We start from the raw sequence: 24,952 nt of genomic DNA, 5'->3' as shown, positions 1-24,952 counted from the left end.
ATTTCCTTAGGAGACAAAAAAGAACTTGCACATGTGGCCAATACAAGATTTGCCTGTAGCTCTTGCAGAGCGTGTGATTAATAGACTTCAAGAGCTGTGGGATGGGGAGGAGGATGAGGAAGGAGTCAAGGAAGGGAGGTGTTTTCTTCACAGGATTAATCCTAAACATGCCATGGAAAAAAAGCATCCCCCCAGGTAAACTGTCTCCACAACTTCCATCCTCCCAGCAAAGGTGAAGGACACAGAGCACGTCCCAGCCTGCTCTGAAGCCAAACACACACTTCAGCTCCCCGAACTCTCCATCTCCTCTAGAGAAGTCTAAATATTTGGGCTGGCAAGGCTGCAAAGCTGCGCATGCTTACAGGGGCTTGCTTTATTTATTTTCTTATTGCAAGGATGGATGCAGGCCAATGCACTTAATAGTAACCACATGGTAAAATAAATAAGAATGCCTGTATAGACTTAAAAGTAAATGTTCAATATTTGCTCTGGGGTTTTTTTTTCCTGATGTCTTCTATGCCAGCTTTGAAATGGCCGTATGGCAAACAGCACTTTTATTTTGCTGTGTTTCCTTAAGCCTGGAACATTTAATAATTTCTAATTAAACCAGCTACAATTTTAGGATATTTATGAGCAAACTGAGAGGGGCTCTTACAATGTGCTGGGGAGGGGCAAAAGCTGTACACTAAGGTCATGTTTATGGGTTTTTTTTTCCTCCAAAGTCATGTAAAAACCCCTATCCACGTTCTTCTGCTTCAGAGAAGGTACCCACTGGATACACTGAGGAGAAGCCATTAGCAATTTATATTTCTCTTCCTACAGTTAGGAGCATTTTACTTTAAATAAGCAATCATCCTCCAGCCCCACAGCAGAGAAGAGCCCGAACACAGGGGCAACTGTTGGGTAACTGCCTGCTGCTGTGAGGCGGTGGGAGCCAGAAGTCAGCCTTTACATATCTGGGATGCCAAAGTTAGCTTACAAAAATAAAGTAAATTTGAACTGAATGCTTTATTTACTCTTTTTTCATGTTTTTTGGAGAGAAATGAGTCAAGTTTTCCTCCATTCTGTATATTTAACACAGCACGAGTGGTGTGGTGCATACTTCTTGTCCCAGTACTTTTGTCAAGACCAAAGCCAGTTCAAATTTATATGGTTTGTTTGTTAAAGAGCAAATCTTTGGGGAATTCTTGCAATTCTAACACCTAAACCAGAGAGTAACAAGATGGAGCAGGTAAACTGCAAATGTAGGTATGTTACAGCTGTTTCAGAGCGGACCAACAAGGTATTCCAAAAAGTGGGAACTACAGAACATAACTAATGTTGAAATAATCTGCGAAGACGTGCTCTAAATAACAGACAAAAAAGGAAAATCTCTTGTGCATTAAGCAGTGTAAAAGTGTAAAAAATAAAGCTTTATTTACACGTGCATCACCACTCCACAGGTGATCAATGTGGGGTCTCATGGACACAGGAAGCACAGAGAGACCTTCAGGGATGCTCCTGGGAGAGCAGCTCTCAGTTAGCAGTATCTGTCTCAAGAAAAAAGGCAGTTTCACAGCAGTGGGCACCTGGGCAATACAGGAGGTTCATTTGTACCAATTATGCATGAGCATGCAAGGAAATGATACTGCAGCAGGGAATTTAAGGGTGTGTTTTGGCAAGGCAATGCACACCAAGTGGCCCATGTTTGCAGCAGATGTGGATTAATATGGCATATCTGAAGGCAAGTCAAGAATCTCCAATTTAGAAAAGTCATGACTGGATGGGGTTTTTTTTAGCCGCAGTTGGACCCAGCAAACCAGCAGCCTAAAACTGGAAATACTTCTTTAATATTTAATACTGGCTGTTTACATTAACCTTCCCCTGCCTTCAGAAGTTTTAAGTACATTTCCCCAGCTCTCAGATATCTATACACAGGAAGGAGAAGAAAATATGCATCATAATAAATAAAATCTGAGTTTACCTGAAGTTCAAGTGCTCCACTAGAACATACCCGTCTGAGAAGGGGGGAAAGAGAAGTAAATTAGTAAACTCCTGAGCAAATAAAGTCACAGTGGCTAAGCACAAAGACTGTACTGTTGCTTGTGAAGCTTATTTGCCCCTCAAACCAGGACTGCAGTGACCACCCCTGCCAGAGGCTCACATCTTAAGAACTTACATCTGCCCTCCGAATTGCGGCAAATCACTGCATTGCCCTCCGCGACATCGATAACGTCCAGCTGTTCTCCAGCTGTGACCGGGAGATCAACTCTTCTCTGACTGGGGACCGAGCACTCAGCAGTGGCTGTGCTGATGACATTGATCTCCTTATCATACTGCAGAAAAGAAATACAACCACAAGTTACTATACACTCAGTCAATCTCCTTAAAGGCGGTGGGGAGGGATGGAGAAAAGACTTTCCAGGATGGGTTGTGAGGCTTTGGGGTTGAACGGGGAGAAAACCCCAGCAACATTCCTGAGGAAGATCCCAGATTAGAGGAGAAGGTGACCAGTCAGTGGGACATCTCTCCCAGCATAGCTAAGGACCAGCTTTCCACCATGCATCTTTTAAGTATGAGCTGTAGATGCTTTCCTCCTCTGACACTATTGGCTCTCTAAAAAGACACATACCATAAATGTTTCTCGAAAAGACTTCTCTTCTTTTCCCATCTTCTTGCTTTTTTCTGCACTGCTTTTCTTGACTTTGAAGATATTTCTGTATCAAGAGAAACACACACACACACACTACTCAGCTCCATCTAAATAACCACTGGCACACTGGGAAATGAAATCCAGAGCCCAACAACTCCAGCCATGTCTGCAATGAACTCTTGGAAGAGCAAAGCACACCATTCACATTGCTGTTTTTCAGGAGAGGATGAACACACCACTCTGATCTGTTGGCGAGCAGAACTTGAGCCATTTTGTATCTCCATTTGGAATAACTGTTTGCTCTATAAGCAGTGTGGGAACAAACAAACTATCAAGTGTTTCAAATCAAACGTATTTTTATGGAAGACAACAATTCACTTTTCCCCCAGCAGTTTGTCTCCTTCTGGTTTTATTTATATCCAAACATAAAGGGTCCCCCGATAACTCCCATCCTAAGTCATTTATGGAAGCAGGGTTTGATACAGCTCTCCAGATTTGTGTTGCGTTTTTAGCACATGGAGGAGAAAGTCACCCAAGCAGACATTTATATGGCATGGTAAAGTGAAAAACAAGCTCTTATAACCAGCTTAAAGGGAGCAATTGCCATTCATGCTAAGGCATTCCCTGGGCATGGACATGCCGCTCTTTCTGGTTTGTACATGAACTTCCAGCTATGACAGTCATTTTAAAACTAAGAGAAAAAAAGAACCCCGATCAACCAAACAAAACCCACCAAGTTACAACAAATCAGCCCCCTTTGGCTAGCCTTCACGCACTTAAAATGAAGAGGAGGGGAAACAAGAGCTGAAATTAGGAACTTTTAGGGTGTGAAGAGATTTCTCCTTGGTAAGCTCAGCCTGCAGGTCCTGCCACCTTTAAGGAGTGGATGAAAATGCATTGACTTCCTGATAGCCTGCAAAATCATACACATGACTGTGCACAACAGAAGTGGTGTTTGTACCCCATGGAGGAGCTCTGTGGTAAGAACCTGGACAACAGAGCTCTGATTTCCATTTGCTTGAAGTCCCAGGTATTGGGTCATGAAAAAGCTCATTGCAAATACCTATTTTTTCTGATTTAAAAGGGAAATGAAACCTCCTATTTCCATGCACATTTTTTTTCTCAGCACCGGTAAGAAAAGGTTGTATTTTTGCTTTTATGCACAAATGCTACAGCAACAGCCTATAAACAGCCATAAACCCAATCGGAAAAAGAAGACCCAAGAAATCACTACTTTAAAATAAGGGCAAGAGGAATACACAGGCAATTACTACGCTGTGTACAGGGCTTCTAAACACAGTGAGCTGCCAAAATAGGAATAGCTGATCATGGAGATCAAATACTTAACCAATGCACAATTAAAGAAGCAATGGGACAGAGCATGGCAGAAAAGCAAACGAATATACAGCAAATAACACCTTTTCATTTCAGCTAAGTGAGACACATGATAGGACTAAAGACCCCCAGGGTATCCCCCACTTGCAAACAGCTCAGATCATAGAGTTTGCTTTGCCCTCAAGATGCTGTCTGCAAAGTCTCTTGAAAGCTGGATTCAAAGGGAAAGAAAGGACCCTGAAGCAGCAGCAAACACAAAATGTCAGTGCAATCAGGGCCAACCCACTCCTGCAGACAACTCAAGGGACAGAGGTACAGAGTGAGACAATGTGGGAAAACACAGAACAGAAATCAAGACCTTTCCACATCGCCGCTGCTTTTCCTTTGGTCCTTATCCTCTTTCGCCATCAGAAATTTTGGCATCCAGGGTTTGTATTTGTCATCCTTCTCTCTGGGAAAAGGGGAAAGAGCCACAGAGAAATTCCAGTTTTTTCCCAGCAGACCATGTCCCCCCTTCCCAAACCCATGTACCTACAAAGTCATGAGTTTTCTCTCTGTCTCCCCCACCATGACCACCACAGAAACGCAAACACTTGCTGTGATTTATACCAGCACGCACTGCTGCCGCAATCATCTGGCAGCAAGACATCAAGACATGCTGTTCCTATTAAAAGTAATTTTTCTGACAAGGAACTTGCCAGGACGGGGCTGATTATGAGGTCTGGGAGCTGGAGTTTTCCTTCCTTAGCAAAACTACCTGAATTTTCACATGTTTCAGGGAGCAGCTCTCACTTTTTCACATCTCTGGCGCCGAGTAGGTAACACTGAAGAAACATTCTGTGGGATGCTATTTGCCAAATCAAACACACATGGAGAGGGCACCTGGAATTTCTCCAGAGGGCTGAGTCCCAATCAGCTTCATGACCCTCAGTGGCTTGCAGTACCACAGGCTCCCCAGGGCACAGGTCTGTGCCAAAAGGAACGTCTTCTTGCCCAAGACCAGCCTCAGGAATGGACACTGTCCTCACCTTGGCTCTCTCTGCCCCACCTCGACATCATCATACACCATGTCCTCCTGGGAAACAGCCCCTGTCAACCAAAACGCAGCAAAGAAAGTTAATATTAGATGTCATCCTGAGCCAAGTACTCAAAGCCATGTATTGCAGAGGAAAATTGGGCTGCTGCTAGTTGCTCAAACCCAAAGGGACTAAAGCAAAGCAAAAGGAAGATCCCAAAACCTATGGGCTCCAAAACTTATGCCAGAGCAAGACTCCAGTATAAGGCAGGATGCTTGGGTTTGTTAGTTGTCTCTATGGACAATTATCTAGATGGGTTTGGCCACCCAGATCCAATAGGAGCAGCAGCTTCACCCTGTAGTCAGCCCAGGCAGGGTTTCCATCCTGAGCAGTTTCTCAAGCTTGATTATTGGGACAGGTTTTGTGTCCACCCCCATTTACACAGGCATGAACTTGCCCCTCCACCAGGCAGCAATAAGTAGTTTTACAGGGAGCTGCTGGAGTGCCACTGGCTGCTAAATGCCACTGCATGGACCACTTCACACATTGCCTTCCTAAGTATATATGTATCTACAGGAGGAATGGTCCTCTTCAAGAAGAAAAACACTCAAAAATGAGGAAAAAACCCCGGTCTCCAGTGAAGCACAAATCTCTATCAAGTCTTCAACATTAACACTGCCACATTACATGATTTTCAGAGAGGCACGATGCATTAAGGTTGATTTTCCATTGTGCAATGCATTTACCTCTTCAAACACAAGCACAAAGCCCCAAGAGTCAGATACATATGTTGCTTACCTAAATTTGGTACTGAAATGGAAAACAACCTGTGGATAGAAAGAGGCTTTTAGGAATGAGTCTGCACATCACCGTCACCCTAAAGTCATGAGCACCAGCTCTCTGCTGAAGATGTATTTGCTAGAAATACATCCTTTGCTGAGTAAGCAGCAACTCCATCCTTTGTGTTCATCAAGCAGGTTAGGAGACGTCTACGTTGCACCCAAAGAACAATCCAAATCAGCAAAAGGAACCTTCTCCTTCCCACCTCTGCACCCCTTTCCCACAGCTGGAGGGTTGATGGGCAGCTGGTAACTGTAGTCAGTAATAATTCACACCTTGTAGTCTGCCAATATCATGGGTTGCCCAGGAATTTAAATGTGACAGTAACTGTAGATAACTAAGATGCTTACTGGAGCTTTAAGGGTTCTTTGTGACATGAAACCTGGTGGCTCTTTCCTTGGAAATATATGCAGCAGTAATGCAGGAAGGAGCCACTGACATGGCAGAGCACCTTGTGTGAAAAGGATTTTAAGCAAAACAAACCTTCCTCATTTAAAAGAGGAAAGGATTAATCCAGAATTCCCAAAGAAATAAGAAAAAGTAGCATTTTCCTGGACTTCAGGCACTGTGCGTGAGATGAAGCACATACTGGCGGCAGTGAAGGATGGGTTCTGCAGGCAGCCACTCTGCACTGGAGGAAAAGGCAGTTTCCATGGAACCTTAACCAGGGTTTTGAATGTTAGGGTACCCAAAAGGGCACTACAGGAAGTTATACAATATCCTCTCTCCTTACTTTTTAGACTAAAGACTCAATAATAAACCTCTTCAGCAGATGCTGTTGCCAGCTTGACTATAAATGGAATAAGAATAAGTGCTTGGAATAAGAAACCTCAACCCTTGAGAGCCACAACAGCAAGACTTTGCCTAATCCTGGCCCACAGATCCAGGCAGCAGGTAGCACATTTCTATGTTCCCTTGTGTATTTGCATCATGTTGAGGTATCAGAAAGGTACCAAAGGCAGCAGAAAGCCTGTGAAAGCTTGGACACTACTGTAGGGCCAGCACCTGTAGCTTCCTGATGCCAGAGACTTTGGAGAAGCTGCTCAGATGGACCACTGGCCAACAGAGAATCATGGAATCATAGATTGGTTAGGGTTGGAAGTGACCTTAAAGATCATCTAGTTCCATCTGCCATTGCAGCTTCTGTTGAGTAGATAGAAGCACTTTGGGCATAACTTTCCCAATAAAGCTGTATTTCTTACTCCTAGACCTCCTCCTCTCAAATTATTGCAAATATGAATGCTCAGGATTGGAGGGGGAAGGGGTTGCACAACCAGCATTTTCTTACTTTAAGTTTTCCTTGAACCTGGTATTCTTCAGCTTCAACTTTTCTATCTTAAACAAGTTTCCAAATCTCTTTTGTTTTTTTGTTCTGTCCAAAAGAGAAACAGATTTCAAATTAAAGAGGCACCAAATGCTGAAGTATGTGAGAGTTGCAATACTTGCTGCTCCAGAGATCTTGAAGCAGATAAAGGCAGGTCAGCAGACCTTACACCTTAGCTCAGCATTAGGTTTTAAACCTTAACAGCATCACACAGATGAATGACGGATTCAGTGGGATGGGCACCAACAAAGCAAAAGATGCTTAATTATGAAATCCAAGCTCAAACCTTTGCTTAGATTTAAACTTTGCAATTGAAGGTGTTCTCAGACCGAACTACAGAATGGTCCAGGTTTATTTGGAGTAAAAATTCCTGACAAAAGGGAGAAAAACTCCCCAGAAGCAGACAGTGACCATTAAAGGAGCACATCAGGACCATTTACCTGTCTCTGCCACCCTTCATCACACATTTCTGCTGTGTATGCTCTTGAGAGGGACCTTTCACTACATGTGCTTCTCTTTGTGGCTTACAGGGGGTTGCACAGCTACAACACAGCAACTTCCTAATGAAGTATCTGCGACCAACCCAGATCCTCACATGGGGGACATTACCCATGTGCAAGTACTATTCAAAATATTTGATCTGTATCAGCACCCTTAATCCTGCATGTGGCATCAATGGAAAGATTACAGAAAGACTGGTTGGGGGATTGAGACATTGACCTCTGAACCCTGCGAATTTGGTCCCGACCCTAGCTTTGTCATGACATTCCCTTGCAAGCTCAGCAAGACGCACTGCTCCTCTGTGAATTAGCAATGGAGTTTAATTCTGCTACTGTTCAGCACCCATGTGCAGAAAGGTGTAGAAGAGGTGTGGGTACGCTTCCCGATAGGTGGAAGACATACAGGGCTGGTCCAGGAGCCAGATATGGATGCCAGCACACTACTTACTCCCTGTCCAGGGAAGCTCAGGCACCTCCAACACACAAAGCCATGGATAATTTGCAGAGAAATTACTTTGCCTTTTAATAACTGCCCGGTCACCTCCGTGCTTTTAGGTTTCTCAACCGTTTTTCCCCTCTCTGACACACACAGGCTCTGATTCCACACAGAAATTAGACTTGAATCCAGATGCAAGCCAGTACGAGCCTCACATCCGTAAGGGAAAAGCAGATGTACAGCAACACCTTATTATTCCTCCCACACCGCTCCTTAGAAGAGAGCCACCAGCTGCATTCGAAGCAATTGCGCGGCATCCCCAGCCCATATGCTGCTCCCAAAGGCAGTCTCTATTTCTTACAAAGGGATGCAGGAAATCTTTTACTGCAGGAGGGTAAGGAACCACACAAAGCTAATAAGTAAAAACACAATGAACTTCACATTTCACCTCTTAATCCATTTGGGAAGCTCAGGCAACCTATAAATCTGAGACTGCAAAACTCATTGCTTTTATAACACACCCTGTGGAAGCAAGTATCTTGAGAAGCTGAATAAAAAAGAGCAGGTTGCAAGTTAGTTACCGCATGTCAGCCTGGGCTCCTTTCAGCTTTCCAACCTTCACTGAACTGAAATGTGAGCGTTTTGTCCCTTTTTATGGGGACAAGGTCCCCGTTTGTCCCTTGACACACAAAAAAGATGCCCTTTCTCGGCTACAGCTGAGCAAAACTTTTGATCAAGAGGCAGCCAGCAATACTGTCCTGTGTGTTTTATGCAAGGAGAGTTCTGTAAGGGAAGTGCTTCCAGTGGATGGAGTGCTACAAGTCCTAAGAAAAAGGCCTCACTGCTTAGGGATTTCATTCTGGTAACTATTTTTCACTCCCTATAAGTGTCAGCCAAAGGGGAAACAGGGAGGAATAGGAAGAAGAAACCCACCCATACAACAACTCTTCTGCAGTTGCATTAGGGAAAAAAAAGGCTTCCAGCCAGTAACTGGCATGTGAGATCTAGGAAGCATGGTCAGTATTTCAAAACACAGAGTAAGAAATTGCAACTTACTCCACTTTTGCTGGATTATCACTCCCAATCTCAACATCTTCATATGTTTCTTCATAGCTGTTTCCTGAAACTTAAAACCAAGGCATGCCATTATCAGAAACCACGTTCAGCAGCAATGAGGTGAGGCTCACTGGACAAATTGCACCCAGGCTGTAATATTTTACTCTTACAGATGCTTCAAGGTTGCTCAAATTAATTCCATGCAAGACACGGTTATTGCTCCCCACTGGTTTTAATGGGAATTTAGAGCAACCAGGCCAAAAGGAGACGCTGTAGATGTTGAAAGTTAAATGAAACTATCCACATCATCTCCCAGGGACCAGCCCAAATTAAAAGCAGCTCCTGTTTGAGCTTCTCCACGTGCTGCACTTACCGCTGGCTGAAGTGAATGGACGTGAGGCGTCTGACCCATGGCTGCTAGAAGACAGAAATATCACATAGGGATTTGCTACAGCATAGCTTTTAAAAGCCATCTCGTAGACACAGCTATTGCAAAGAGCCCAAGTCCATACTCACCGCCTATCTTGCATTTCTTCAACGTCATCATATATATCCTCTGGTGCCTGCAGAGACTGCCAAGTGCTTTGGTCCAATGCTGTTCTTTCTACCCCTGGCTCTGAAGCACCAACATACACATAACGCACTGGAAATGAGAAAGGAGCTTTGCTTTAGAGGCTTTTCTGAGGACCTTGTCACAGGGCAAGGACAGCTGTTGAGGGTAACAGTTGATAGCACGAGAAATAAGAGCGTACAGACATACTTTCTATTCCAGGAGTCCAGGAAAGTCTCTGCTCTGAGCCACTTTGAGATGGACAAGTGAAGAATTTTAAAAGATTTGAAGTTTTAAACATTTAACTTTAAAATATTTTGAAGTTCTAAAATACTTTAATAAAAATTAAAATGCCCATCAATATTCTCAACTGTGGCAGCTCTGGCTCAAGTCCTCCTCACCAGAAGACATTCCAAGAGACTGTTTATGAATGTCCAGAGAAGTGATTTAAGGGAGGGCTTAGCATGGTTGGTGGAGATGCTAAGATCCAAATAACAGGCCTCTCCATTGGGAATACACCTATAAATCAATATCTCAGAAATGAAACAAGGAGGGAGAGTCTCCTAGAGATGTATTTCACCAAGAGCTGGAAGCAAGCATGAGAACTGCACTTCATGAGCTTAGAAAAAAGATTATTACTAGAGGACTTGGTTAGTGGAAATAGCAAATCCTTAAAAGTGATTTAAGGGAGTTGAATGTACATGTAATACAGAAAGGCAGCCACACAAATAGAAGCAAATAGTGTTTGTAATGAACATGGGTGTATGCAGTAGGTCTCACCAGAAACATGCACCACCACAGTATGGTGGAGTTAATGACCAAAGTTTCTGCAGAGCATTCAAACCCTATGAAGAAGAAAAGGATGGGGTGGGGAACCAAACAATTCCCTAATGAAGCAATGGCAGGAGGCTCAGCATGAGCACTTCTAAGGCAGATTCCCAACAGAAATTGCCTCCAGCTGTTCAAAAGTCAAGCAGATTTCATACAAAACCAGACACCAACCATAACAGAAAATTGCTATGAAGTGATTTAAAATAATAATAATAATAATAAAACAACACCTGAGGACCACACCACCACCAACAGCCACAGTCAATTTACACGTTCTCCTTCATACTCCTGGTCTGTCCACAGAGCCCAATAGAGCTACTTTTCCCTCTTTCATCTTTGAAATGCTGCCATACCATACTAATGGCTTGCAGAGCGGGAGTAAGCCCACGCACACTTAAACCTGAAGTTGCAAAATAGTATTGGCAAAGGAAACATGACTGAGTTTAATTGTGCAACTATAGTGCATATCAGAAGCTCCAGGTGCTACCTTAGAGCATTGCAAAAGAAGGAGCCCAAAGAAAAGGCTCACAGGAACTACTAAGAAGATGGACCAAGGAGCCATCATCCATCTTCATAAGGGACAGGGCGAGACTTCAGGCTCTCATCCTGCTCACGTGTGTTTCTATCACAAGCCTTAGCCAAACCCTTTTCTAAGACTCAATAAATTATGAGGAGCAGAGGAGATGGATTTCAGCTCTCTTGGATAAGGGCAATCTGCTAGAAAAACAAACACCTCGGTTTGAGTTACACAGATGGTTAACCAACTTAGGAAGCTATTTGCAAAGCCAAAATAAATGATTCAGACCAAAATACAAATGCACATGCAACCTTTTGCCCTGGTTTAACTAAATTGGTTCAAGAGTTGCATCCAAATTTAACATTATTTCCCATATGGAAGAGACATTTGGGCAACAGATGGGACTGAGGATTGAGGAAACACTCAAGAGCGCAATGAGATACTCACAGAGCTCTGCTCTGTCTTTTGCCAGCCCTTTTGGGGTAGGATGCTTTGCAGTCTGGGTACTGGTCACATCCTCCTTCACTTGCAGAGCCTTCATCCCGCTTTCACCATCTTCCTTCGTTCGGTTAGTGGGAGATACATATTCATTTCCACCTGTCTGAGATCAGACATTTGGTTTGGTCAATACAGTCTTTAGAAACAGCTTTCCAGTAGAAATGGGTATAACTTACATATGCATATCTGTAAGAATATAAGTTATCTTTGGACTTGAAACAGTTCCACACCTTTTTCCATCAGGAATTTCTGGTAGACACAGATGCTGTTTGGCAGCACTACCTTTTAGGTAGTCTTTTAGGCAGCAGCAGTTGAGCAAGCAAAAGAGAAGGCAGAAAAACCCAGGTGATTAAGGACCCACATTCCAACTGTTTTCCAAAGAAAGGGAGGATAAAAGGAGAAGAGATATCCCACAGTAGTTATTAAAAGTAATCTCAAGGATACAATACCTTGAAAATTTTCTTTGCTTCCTGCTCCTCTCTTTCAAAATTTGCTTTTCCCTCTTTTTCATCATCTATTGTAGCTCTTCCAGGACTGAAAGTTTGAGAAATGAGAGATATCTCAGAACATAGACACTTTAGTAAAGTCACGGACAAACTGATTGCTTTACACCTGTGCTCAAATAAGCAGCTCATTTTCCCTTTGAATGAGGTAGGTTACAAAAAGACTGTCTGTACCAAAAGTAAGGACAAATCCAAGTCTAAAGGTTGCTGGTTACCTGGAGTAATAGCAGTCACTTTTGGAAAAGAGACAAACTAAGATGATTGTTTCCTAATAGCAGGAATGGACAAGCTAGATCTATTTGCCAGTGGTGGTACCTGGCTCACGAGCTGTGCCTCTCACCGTACTATATTGTGGCTTAGGAAAGAAGATACAGCAACAGGAGGAAGAACTTGATAGCTTTCTTCCAGCATCACAACATTTCCCACTGAAGGGACTCTGTTTTATCACATGATTCTTCAATTCTCATTGAAAAAACAGCCTTCAGCCAGTGACAGTAATTATAAAGTGCAAGGAGTCTGAAACGTGACATTTATAGGGTGAAATTCAGTGTAGACCTTGACTTACTACACAGCTTTGGACCTGGAAGCAGGTGTCCCAGTTTGAGAGCCACATACCTCATACCTTCTTATACTGAAAGAGTTCAGGTTTCAGTAGGAAAAGATAATGTATTTCCTTGTGTGCCAGAGGAGAGAAGAAAATCTCCCTTCCAGATATGATTTAGAATGAAAACAATCATGAATGCTGACACAGAAGAGCATCATTGTCTACATCGTCCTGGTCACAAAACGTATGATATTTCTTTGTATTTACTGAGAGTTACAGTACTCTAATCCTAACCTGAATTAGTTGTGGGTTTAGAAGAGGCTTGAGAGAAAGGAAAGGAAATTACCTGGATTTGGCAAAGAGAAAAGCCTTCTGTTTCTGAAATAAAGAAGAGGAAAGCCTTCAGTCACTGTGCTTTTCTCAACAGTCAAGCTTTTATACAAGGCTTCAGCTGTCATCCAGTATTTAAAGAAATATTTCTTTAGAAAGCCCAGAAGCATTTTGCATTTGGAATAGTCATCAAACAAGGATATTTCCTCCACTTCGCAGGACAGGAGATACACATATTGACAAGCTATGTAAGGATAATATAACAGTGCAAGCTACCGGTCAGAATGAAAGCAATTACAGGTTGGAGACCTTACAGAAGAGGAGGATTTTTTTATTAATTAAAGATTTTCCAACCTACCATAAAATAAGACTGCAGCCAAGCCAGAGAACCTCTCTGCAAGTCATGCATAGATAACTGCATTTGGAAACCTGTGTTATTTCCTGGACAATGATTGCTTTGCAAGTCAGGGCTTGAAAGAGGAATTTGATGTTTCCCAAAGTGTAGTTTCCCCTCTTACCAGAGCCAGAACTGATACCCAGTACATGATCATCTCCTGACATGAGGTGACCTGTTCTCTTAGCCCAGCTACTCACTGTGAGCTCAGCCATGCAGCCAAGCAGGTCTTCTCTAGGACAACAGCTTTAGCAGTTCCTTCCCTGTGCAATGCACTATCCTGGCTTCATGGCAGGATGTCCGCACTGCCATGGCGAACAGCCACCCCTTTCGCAGCCAGAGTAAAACGAAGAGAGTCAAGTTGTAGTTTGCAGCAGAGATAGCCCCAAAACAGGGGATGGAAATCTGAACAGTCGCGCCCACAGCAGTTGCCCTCACTTCTGAGCCAAAACAGGGAGCGTGCTGCCATGACAAGGAACCTGGCACAATTTTGCTTTGATGCCTTCATAGAGGGTTTACCAGCACCAGCCCATCTTTGGCAGGAACCTCCAGAACAATTCAGTGGGTTTTTCCTCCAGGAATTCATGATCTTGATATCAGTGCTCGACACTTACTTGGTCTACCACCAATGTCCAGATGGTGTTACTGCTTCCTTACAACAGGAGTCAAGGGAACTTACTCTCGCCCCTGGTGTGTTTGGAAACCTCATTAGTCTTCGTGTCCGCTCTGCAGCTTCTTGTTTATTTTATGAGAGTCTTCACAGACAACACACACAAATACTCAGCAGGCAATAGATGCCGCTATTAAAAGGTTTTAGGGCAGGAAAACATGGTGTGTATGGCACTGTCAAGACTGAGAGATCAAAACTGGCTGTGATGAGAATTCTTACCTTGTGTTCTTGAGGTTCTGCCTTAGGTACTAGAAAAGAAATTTGTGAATATGTATTACTTTTTAGACCATGTTAAAGTCACCACACTTTCAGTTGCAAAACCCAACTTCAGCTTGCACACTCAGCATCCAGGCACACTTGCACTATGGCACGCTCACCACGTCCTACAGGCCAGCATCCTTCAATGTGTTATTTAGCACTGGCTTACATGCACAGGACTGTAGCACTGAGCTTGACTTGCCACAGGTTTCATAGTCCAAGGGGCAAACCCAAGAAGGATGTAGCAAGTACCCCCAAGGAAGTTGCTTGGCTCCTGATCCCGTGGGAGAGAAAACCAATGCACATGGCAGAAACAAACCTCCCCCAAAAAGTAGAAGTAGAGCAGTGGCAACTCTGATTGATAGAGAAAATTATACTGGGAAGAAGTACTGCTCTGTCTCTGTACCCGTTCCCAAGAAGATGCTGAGGTTTGCCTCACTGTCTTCTTTTGTTTCTCTTCTACATCCGTAGCACCTCCTGACTTTTCCCCACTGCAGCTTTACTGCAGCATTTCACCACCAAAATGCTAACGTCTGTGCCCCAATGTCCTCACACATAGCCAGTGCAAAGAGAGACAGTACAGGCAGTCATATTTGGTCACCTGGACCGGTGTGCATCTGCTTTTCTCAACTGTGTTATTTCCTTTCTCAAAGGCTCTATCCAAGATAGCACATAATTCACCTAGGAATGAATCAGGCTTTTCAAAGTACCTTCAATGACACACAAGGTTGTGGTGTCCCCAGACTGATTCAGGTACATTGGCGTTTCTTCATAATTATGCTGCTCTTCAAGTTGAGCACTGAGAAGATGAAAGAAAAGAGAAAAGAGACTTTTTTTTTTCTGGCCCTTTTAGAAGTTTGGGGGAAAAAAAATCATCTTAACAACAAGGAATTCAAGTGTTTTGATACTGAGCCTACAAGAAAGCAAAGTGAAATCGGGAATTCCTCGGAGGAAGACCTGTGCCACTGCTTTTCCTTTGGGAGGCCAGGTTGTGCTTACAGGACTCAAAGCACATCAGGGCACTTCATACTGCGATTATGGTCTTCTGCCTACAGCAATCCCTCAAAAGTAGAAAGAGAACAATAAAAATCCAAGGAAATCAAAGTGTTGCATTTTTCAAGCCTACTACAGCTACTTTAAAATGAAAACCAACCCAGTTGCACTGTTTGGCATGCTATTTCTCAATTAAGGAAACAGGAAGGGGAAAGCAGAGGTATCAGAGGGTAGGTTTAAACATCCTGCTCCCAAGTTCAACAAGCTACATGCTCCATGCTGACACAGCATGTGGGATATACCAGCCGCATCTCAGCCCCAGCACCACAAAGCCTCAAGTATTGAACTTCCCAACCCAGTCTCCACCTCCTCATTCTCCTTTTTCCTTTCTTTCTCTGGAAATTTAAATTAGCATCATTTGGGAATAGGTGCAGGGAGAAATCCAAGCCTTCCCACATTACCCAGGCAAATCCCAGAGGCTTCTTCCCCTGTGCCCCCTGCAGCAGAGGTTTAGGCACCTCAGGAGCGTACTAAGAAGTGGCAAATGCACACAATACAGCTTGTAACACATGCAGAGGACAGGGTAGGGTGGTGAAAGAGTACCAAGAAAAGCTACAGTGAGAAGTTCCATCTTTTAACAGTAAGTCTATTATAAACCTCAGGGAGGGTTTGGTTTTCCTTGAATCACCCTAAACTATCACAATTCATCTTCAGCAGAGTAAGGACTAAGTAGTTGTTGCAAAACAGAACATGAGGAACAAGAAACTCAAATTGCATGTTAAAGTAAAGTAATCAGAGTAAGAAAGGGCACCTAAAGTCAGTCAGAAGCTTGTGCTAATACCAAAGGCTGCCCTAGTCCCTGTTCTGAAGCCCCTAGGACTGGGGGCAGTGCCTCCAGCTTGCTGGTCCCACAGCTGTTCTGGACATGTCTCCCACTGAAGGGGACACACATATACATACAGGTATTTTGTCCCTGGTACCATCACTTGAGGAAATGGAGGCCAGGAAAACCCCTGACCTTTCACTTCCCCAGCCCAACCCCCGGATAAAACAGCATCCTGGGAGTTTGGCTGGACTCCAGACAGCCCTTTATATACACCACGGTGCTACACCAGACCTGAAATACAACTGGGTTGATGGATCCCTGACTAGCACCAGTGAAAGCAGAGTGTTTATCCCCAAACAAGGAATCAGAGCTCCAGATTGGTTGGCCCAAGCAACTGTGTCAGGGTCTCTAAGAGACCAGACTTTATTACAGGTGAGCCGTAGAGGAGGGGAATTTCTGCCTTTCCAACCCCATGATCAATGCTGGAATTCATTGAATTCATTTCCCCAGTTACACCTGATTAATATTTAACAAGTGACCTATTGTCAAGACCATATCAGAAATACTAGCGTAAGACAGCTAATCTTGCTGCAATCTATTGCTAAGACAGCTTCCTTGTGGTGCATGACAGCTTTGGAGCTGGTTATTTTTTGACCACTTTTCTTCCGACAAGCACAGGTTAAAAGTTAAACGAAACACCAGCCAACACTGGCAGGAACACCTCATGATGTGAAAAGCACAACTTGCTATGTCAATAACTGCAAGAGTTCATTGTTTGGGAACAGAAAGTATTTTAAGTATTCGGCTCTTTTTGCCTTGGATAAGCCATTCTGTTTCCCTTTTTTCACAGCTGTATATTCAGGCAGATAAGACAAAACACATATATGACTATTTTCCGACACTTCAGCTGTTCTTGTGGCAAAGAACCAGCACCACTAACAACCACTCATGACAACTCAGAGACACAGCAGGAAAAATCCCCTTGTATACAAAAGCAATGGTGTCTGTGAGATTTTGAGCCATTTTGGACACTTATGGTATCAGAAGCTGCACCGGTCGGCTTGTGACCTCTGTTGACTTTGGACCACCACTCCCTAAAAACCTCATTTCAGCATGTGGAGACAGATGAAGCCCTAGCGATGGGGAGGGGGGGGCAAAGGCTCCTGTACTCTGGCGTTCTGGCTGCACAAACATAGAGTCACAGAATACTTAGAGTTGGAAAGGACCTTAAGGTATCTATGCAGGAGGGCAAGCTCTTCTACTGCTGGCAACAACAAACCCCTAACACCAGCTGGTTACCCCAGGGCTTTGTTTCACAACAGTGCTCAAAAGCATCTCTTTTATAAAAACACCACTTGAGTACATGGAAAACAGGAAGCAAAAAACACGGGTGCTGAGTGATCTCTGCAGCCAAAGCACTGGCAGTGTTTTCCCTCTGGCCGGCTGAACCAGACCTAATGACACACAGGTAGGATTCTCCACACTGCTCAAAGAACCCAGAGGAGAAAACAGGGATGAAGCTTTCTACTTTAGGAGAAGGTCATCCCAGCAAGTTGCTGCCTTTGGGAGTGGGATGTTCCCTCCAGACTACATAGGGATCATTCGGCATCATGGGATGGAGATGCCTTCATCACTTATGAGCCACACGTTGCCTCACTACACACTCACCTTTCCGGGGTCAAGTAATCCTCTTCGTCAGCAGCTGCACACAAACACACAGAGGATTAGTATTTGAAGGCAAGACCACTGTCTGCGCACACAAAGAAAGGTGTGAAATAAGATTGCCAGCAGAAACTGGGGATGTGGCTATGTTAACACAACATTATTTCATGTTTCCAGGCAACAACCTCAGGCTTTCTAGAGTTCTATAATTGAGCAATATTGAGAGGGCACGGAGATGATAACATCTAAATGTAAATAGTTCCTTCCACCAAATTAATATGTTTAGAAGCATTAATATAGTTAGAAGCAATGAGGTTAGAAAACAGCTTCAGTGAAAACCTCTCTTTCCCTCTTATTCTTATCAAGGCCAGGGCAGAACAATAAGCACTGGCACAGTAAAGCCAAAGAGAGTTTAGCAGAGCCCTTCTTAGAAAAGCAGCCTAAAGATCTGGCTATAATTAAGTCTGTATCTATAAAGAAACACCATTTAGCTGCTTAATAAGTGGTCCAGAATATTCTATTATGCAACATCAATAGGGTTTTATTATGGGAAACTGAACTTTTGCGATTCTTGATGTTGGAACATTTAACAACATTGCATTCTGTTGTGTTTAAAACAGAAGGGGGGGATTAGCAGACCAGTTTCTACCGATTTTATTGTGCCTTCCCACAGTTGTGTGCTTCAGAGTCAAGGCATTTCCCATTGAAGAGGAGTGATAAAGATCAGCTTGCCTCAGAGGCAGCTGCTGCTGCTTTACAGCCAGCTGTAAACCACTCACAACACGCTGCAGCTGGGAGGAAGGCTGGTTTCTGCATGGGGGATAACGGCCAACCTGGAAAACCAGATCCCTTTTCCAGATTAAGAGCAAAAATCAGCCTCGCTGAAGCTGCCGAGCACTTCTTGATGTTTGAGAAAGACGTTAGAAACAAGTAACAACATCTTATTTCTGTGCACTTGGAATCGTGGCCGTATGGATGTCAATAAACTGCAGATTATGATTCATTTTGTACAGAAGAGGTCTGGGGAGAAAGACTAGAAATCTCTTACTTGTTTCATTTCCTCTGTGGACCAAAGGCACGGCGCTTCGGAAAGCACTGAGGTCAAACTCTGGGGGTCTTGCAGGCTTCGCAGGGGCAGGACCAAGGGATTCAGCTGAAGGGAGAGGTTTAACTCTTGGCCACTCACTCTGTGGGGTGTGAGACCGTTTTCCTGCTCTGGCCTTGCAGAACGCGGGCTCGGATTCTGCTGCAGAGAAGCACAAGGACAGGCAGCAATTAGCCCTCATTTGAACAAAAATCCATAGAGGATCATTAGTTATTATACTGACATTTCTACCCAGCTCTATTTCCTCCCAGTTTTGGTGTCCCCATCACACAGCAAGGTTCCAACCATGTTACCAGGATGGAAAAGTAAATGGCAATGTCCATATTTACAGTTAACCATGTTGGGGCCTCAGCTCTCGACAGCTCCCTTCCTCTGGATTATAAAATACTCGCCTCGTTTTCTGTACCGATAACAGTTTAATCTGCCAGGATTTAGTGGCATAGCTGTTTTCAATACACAGCCCAAGAGAGGTAGCTTTCCAGGGTAAACAAAGGCTTAATCTTTTCAGTGCCTCGTCACTTGGTGCGACGTTAGCAAGGGGAACTTCACGGCATTTGAGTTTCCTAGCACCCGTTTCTGTATGAAATATCGCAAGGAGAATATGCCCTCCGAGCTCAAACATGACCTTTTGCAAAGCTGGGAGGGTTGCAGAGGGGGGATATCAGGTTTAAGCCATTTTAATTCAAACTGAAGTGTCTTTGCAGAAAAGCCAAGCCTTTATATGTCTGTGTGCAAACCGAATAGCGGGGTGTAGCCACATTTACCTTGTGATTGTGAAAGGCCAAAGCAGACCAAAACCAAAGATACTCCCCTGTCCTCACTCTTCATCCTACTCTCAAAATGTGGACAATGTCTTTAACTGTATATATCATAGGAGGATAGAATGGTTTGGGTTGGAAGGGACCTGAAAAGTCATCTAGTTTCAAACCCCTGCCATGGGCTGGGACACGGAGTATAGCTTACTATACCTTTCTGGTGCTGAGGCTGCTCTCTCGATGCACGATAACCCTGCTGGCAGAATGCAGTTGCCACTGCAGTCTCAGTATCTGCTTCTTCAGAGGTCCTGTGTTTCCTGGGAGCCTGAGGAACAGCCTGCCCACTGCTGAGCAGAGCATCCTTCTTCTTCTGGGCCAGCAAGTCCAGCACTGGCTTGCTTCGAGAAGGTCTTATCCTACTACTGCTTGTCTCAGCAGGAGCATGTGTTGCCCTCTGCTCCGGGTGAGGGTGCACATACAAGTTCGACGTCCGTTGGGTTGGGAGCATTGCATTTGCTTTCTCATTGTGGGATAAGGTGTTTTCCCAAATCTGTAGGGCATGGTGGAAAGAGTTTGGGAACGAAGGGCTCTCTGGAGCTGTTTTGGCTGATCCTTGCTGGTCAGTGCAACAGGATGGCAGAGGCTTCCCTGGACCATTCTTGGGAGAACTCAGCCCTTTCTCTGTGATGTTGCCTTTATGCTCCTCATTGCGCCCTGCTGGCTTCATGTAACCCAGCTTGGCTCGAGGCCATACCAAGGGGTTGCTTTGGGTGAGCGCAGAGGGTAGGGAGGCAGCTTCATCCTTAGGGTATAGTATTACCTCTTTGCTCTTACTCCGGGGCAGAGGGCTGGGCACAGCGTTCCCTGCAGAGCCCGGCTTGGGTGCAACCTCAGGGGGAGGCTTCTTGCGTGGCTGCACCAGCTTGGGGGCCACGTTGGAGTCACTCTGAAATTTTGCTCGGAGGGCTCTGAAATCGCTCACACCTTCCTGGGTGGGGGGAGAGAGGAGAGCACAAAACATCTGCTTTCGGAGGTGCAACGGGCAATTTATATGATCATGGTTGGAGCATTGTGTGCAGTTCTTGTGTCCTCAACATAAAAAAGGACATGGAACTGTTGGAACAAGTCCAGAGGAGGCCACAGGGATGATCAGGGGACTGGAGCACCTCCTGTATGAAGACAGGCTGAGGAAGTTGGGGCTGTTCAGCCTGGAGAAGAGAAGGCTGCGTGGAGACTTCATAGCAGCCTTCCAGTATCTGAAGGGGGCCTACAGGGATGCTGGGGAGGGACTCTTCCTTAGGGACTGTAGTGACAGGACAAGGGGTAATGGGTTCAGACTTAAACAGGGGAAGTTTAGATTGGATATAAGGAAGAAGTTCTTTCCTGTTAGGGTGGTGAGGCACTGGAATGGGTTGCCCAGGGAAGTTGTGAATGCTCCATCCCTGGCAGTGTTCAAGGCCAGGTTGGACAGAGCCTTGGCTGACATGGTTTAATGTGAGGTGTCCCTGCTCGTGGCAGGGGGGTTGGAACTTGATGATCTTAAGGTCCTTTCCAACCCAAACCATTCTATGATTCTAACATCATTTCAGAGGGAAAGAGGTCACAGACTCCACCCTGGTCACCAAGGATGTGTCAAGCATATAGTGAGAAACTAAAAGCAGGAGAGGAGAATTAGCTCATTCAAAGGATGCTCCAAACACTCCCAAATCACTTCTGTAAAGACAACAGAGCTGAGACAGGGGGAAACACAGGAGCAGAGCATGGAAACCCAGGCAAGCAGAGCCAGTGGGACCAGGTGGAAACAGTTTCTGCCCCCTCAGTATCACCCACTGTTGGAGAATCTCCCTCCGGAGGACTTGGCAAACACAAAAATAAACGTTAGGTCTTCCTGGCAGAGGCTCTGTGCTACCACTTATGCACTTGCTGGGTAGGAAAGCTGCTCCTTGTTTTCAGTACACAAGCACAAGCCAGGGGAGAGGCCAGTGGAGATCCCCAGTCCATCCCCTGCTTCCCTTAGAAAGCTCCACCACAGGAAATGAAGTACAAACATCCTCTTTGGCAGGTTCTAAATGATCCCTGGGGCACAATCCTCCTCTGCTGTGCTAGTTTAGCTCAGATCCCTAGAACCTTTTGGATGCCTCTCCTCTTGCTGTTATTCCCTCTCACTCCCAGGAAGCAAAGGACATACAACCCAAACATGTGCCACACAAGGAGGACAAGAGCATCTCTCAGTTCAGGTGATGAATACTCAATACAGGCTGAGATACTCAATTCCTCTCCAACACAGTTACCAGACCCCATATGATTTTGAACAAAGAGAGCTAATAGGTGACAGCACAGTTTAAAAGGGCACTTAACATTTTGTTTCAGGCCTTTGTCCCCAGGTATCTCCCTGTCCCATGCTGGAGAAAGGGGACCACAATGTTTACCTGCAACATCCAGGCTTCGATTCAACCCTGGCCTGAACTACAGAGAAAATATGAAGAGAAATTTATGAGCTACTTAAGTCCTTGAACTGCTCTATAACATTTTATATGCCGTGATTACATTAGGTGCACTACTCTGGCAGTTTGGTTCAGTGCGGAGAACTGAAAGGCTTCACGAGAACCCGTCTAATGAGGAAATTGGAAAAAATTATCTAGGACAGAACTTCGTTATTCTGAAAAAAGCCCCAGCCTTAAGTGTTAAGGCAGAGCAGATGAATAGCGCACTGAGGGTTTATTGCATTTAATTGCACAATTTATTAAACACTGACAATTTCTCTTGAATAACCCCTTTCAGTGGCTTTATTACTTTCACAGGGTAGTGCATGATGTAAAGAACCAACCCTTGGGGGAGAGGGTTGAATTGCTCCAATTATATTTCATATTAGTGGTCAGCAGCGTGATGCTGGGTAAGCTGCCCAGACAGCCTAATCTAGCGGCGAGCCGGTGGGAATGGGAGTTTTCAGAAGCACACGGAGGATCAATCAGATCTGGGAGGAAAAAAATAATCCCCCATGTACCCGATCCCTCCAGGATTGCCAGACAGGAAATAAAGCAGCGAGGTGCCCTAATGCAATCGCACCGAGCTTGCACACGTGCTGCAGCTACAGTTGAAGGGTTCAGTGCTGTTTACCTCTCCATAGTGATTTTCTTTACTGTAATGCATAGCTCCTCATCAGTGTCCTCAGAGAGGAGAAAAACAGACCTGCATGTCTCACTGTGCCACAGATGAGGAGGACTCATGCAAAACAGGGGTTTCAGCCTGGCAGTGCTGTGACAGAAACAGCCGTGGCAGTCGTTAGCTTGGCATTACCTTTAATTAAAGCGGGATGGATACAAGCCTCCTGTTCTCCCCCTTCCCTCAAGTTGCTATTCCTCTTGCCTTGAAATGGCAGCTTCAAATGATTTGCCTAATTAACTGGAAGATTATCCGTGCTTAACGCACTCTCTGTGCCCTTCACTACAATATAGCTTCCCCCAGTTTGCCGCATGCTGGGGTATTCACGCTGACAGCATGCACAGACCCAGCACAGGAGGGACACGTACGGTCCCCGGCCAAGCACAATGAACTGCCTGGGAGGATGGGGTTTAATTGCACCCCACGGCCACCTCCTGCACACCCACACCCAGCCTGATGCTCTCTCCCTCTCCACAAAGCTCCTGCTACTGCTTCCAGGCACTGGGCTGAGCTTAGTGTGACCCTCTGAGGTGCAATGAGTTCTCCTGGTCTCTGCAGGGATAGTTTTCCATCAAAGCCAGGACCATTTCAAACCTCAGACCCACCCAAGCAACTCTTCAGCTTGACCCACGCACTTCAAGCTAACACAGGGAGATGTTCAGCCTAAACATGGTGCCAAGCAGGTCGCATGTAGATAGGACACATGTGAAGTCCAGGGAGGGTTCAGCACAGCAGGGAGACAATTAGACCAGTTGACAAGTGAGGAGAATGCACTAATACATTTAAAGGACTGCCAAAAGCTCACAATGTGCATTACAGCTACATCTGGCCAAATAATTCGCTGTGAATAATAACACATTTGGCAAAAGCCCATGCAAGATGAGAGAGGGAGAGAATAAAAAGGAAACAAACTTCCACTGGCCGGAAAGCTGTGAGCATCACAGAGTCAGGGGACAGCTAAACTCTCCATATTTTCTCCCTATAAATAAAATAGCTCTTCTAACATTAATATCATTCTAGGAAGCAGAATAAAGCTCATCTTAAGCCTATGATAAGCATACCTTTTAGAAAGAGCAGCAGCTGGAGGTCTGTGCTGTTATTAAGGACTAACTAAAAGGAATTTGTATTCTCATTAGTTCTCTGCAATTGCTTGCCTACAATGAAATCAACACCGGAAGAAAAACCCAGTTCAAGACGTGGCATGCAGGACAGCCAAGAGGAAGCACTGCATGTTCCCCTCCTGATTTTTTTCTGGCTTAATCCCTTCTTTATCTTGATTTCCAAGGGAGGTCCTGTGGGTAAATGTTTAATCAGCACTGCCCACAGCAGGGCGGCTGGAGCTGGGCCCAGGACCCCGAGCACACTGACGAGAGCACAGCACAGATACCATCTTCTCATAAACCAGAGGAAAACATCAAATCCACCTCTACTTTTTGTTAAATTAAAAGACAGAAACCGCAGTTGATCTCAGAGCAAGGGGGGGGGGGGGGGGGGGGGGGGGGGGGAGAAGACAGGCAGTGGGAGCCCCTGCTTTGGGGCAGGAAAGCTGCTGGTTTGTGGTCCCCATGCAGCGCAGAAGCAGCAGTGAGAGCACACACCTAAAGTCCCGGCTTAAACTGCACTTGGTGGAGAGAACAGCCCCAAGCTACAAAGCACCAGCACCCGGTCCGGGGGAGAGGATGCAGTGAGGGTGAAGGGCAGCGGCGCCCCTGCAGTTACCGCATCCATCCCTGCGCTGCAGGAGCCTGGCAGCCGCTATCGGTGCCCGTGTCCCGGCTCCCGGCTCCCGTCGCCGCTCCCAGCGCCGCGTCCGTCCCCGCCGCCGCCGCCGCACTGGGCAAGGCGGGGCAAGCCCGATAACACACCTGGGCCAGGGCCGGGTCTGCCCCCGGGGCGGGGAGAGCTGCCCGCCCGCGCTGATCTCCGGATCCCTGAGCCAACAGCGGGCAGGCTTTGGGATGGGATCAGAAAGGGGAGAACCGGGCTTGGTTTGATGCTGAGGGGGGGAGAACGGTTCTTGCCCTCATCATGTTAGGCAGCCAACAGCATCCTGGCTTGTATCAGCAGCAGTGTGGCCAGCAGGACTGGGGAAGTAATAATCCACCTGTACTGGGCACTTGTGAGGATGTATCTTGAATAGGGGGTTAGGTTTTGTGTCCCTCATTACAAGAGGGATACTGAGGTACTGGATTGGGTTGAGAGAATGGCAGTGAAG

At 45.3% G+C, this 24,952-nt stretch overlaps 1 protein-coding gene across 3 annotated transcripts; it reads right to left on the bottom strand.

The window, feature by feature from the left end:
* Nucleotides 1-1,072: 1,072 nt before the first annotated feature.
* On the bottom strand, nt 1,073-24,524 carry FYB2 (FYN binding protein 2). Of its 3 annotated transcripts, none has more exons than XM_061451116.1 (20): nt 24,457-24,524; nt 19,789-20,563; nt 18,764-18,958; nt 17,722-17,755; nt 14,945-15,033; nt 14,196-14,224; nt 12,929-12,960; nt 11,985-12,069; nt 11,485-11,638; nt 9,656-9,782; nt 9,513-9,556; nt 9,140-9,209; nt 7,112-7,195; nt 5,782-5,810; nt 4,996-5,056; nt 4,326-4,418; nt 2,612-2,696; nt 2,159-2,315; nt 1,964-1,997; nt 1,073-1,533 (listed from the first exon to the last, which is right to left on the bottom strand). In XM_061451116.1, the coding sequence occupies exons 1-20, from the start codon at nt 24,463-24,465 to the stop codon at nt 1,302-1,304; spliced, it is 2,418 nt and encodes an 805-aa protein (XP_061307100.1). In that variant the 5' UTR covers nt 24,466-24,524; the 3' UTR covers nt 1,073-1,301. The 3 variants fall into 3 exon arrangements, with proteins under 3 accessions (XP_061307100.1, XP_061307102.1, XP_061307101.1); XM_061451117.1 differs by having other exon boundaries at nt 1,392-1,529; XM_061451118.1 differs by lacking the exon at nt 24,457-24,524 and having other exon boundaries at nt 9,513-9,553; nt 19,789-20,130.
* Between the last annotated feature and the right edge of the window lie 428 nt (nt 24,525-24,952).

This window comes from Pezoporus flaviventris, unplaced genomic scaffold (genome assembly GCF_033815535.1).
Source record: "Pezoporus flaviventris isolate CSIRO_AGI_PZ_B2104156 unplaced genomic scaffold, CSIRO_AGI_Pfla_v1 ptg000013l, whole genome shotgun sequence".
Taxonomy (NCBI): domain Eukaryota; kingdom Metazoa; phylum Chordata; class Aves; order Psittaciformes; family Psittacidae; genus Pezoporus; species Pezoporus flaviventris.
The sequence above is the reverse complement of the archived record's forward strand: the minus strand, read 5'-3'. Positions and strand labels throughout refer to the sequence as shown.

Excerpts from the sequence above, each read along its gene's own strand:
- FYB2 (XM_061451116.1), bottom strand. Across the intron at positions 15,034-17,721 it reads GATTACTTGACCCCGGAAAG|TGCTCAACTTGAAGAGCAGC; the intron begins GTGAGTGTGTAG and ends TCATCTTCTCAG. Across the intron at positions 14,225-14,944 it reads AACCTTGTGTGTCATTGAAG|TACCTAAGGCAGAACCTCAA; the intron begins GTACTTTGAAAA and ends TTTCTTTTCTAG.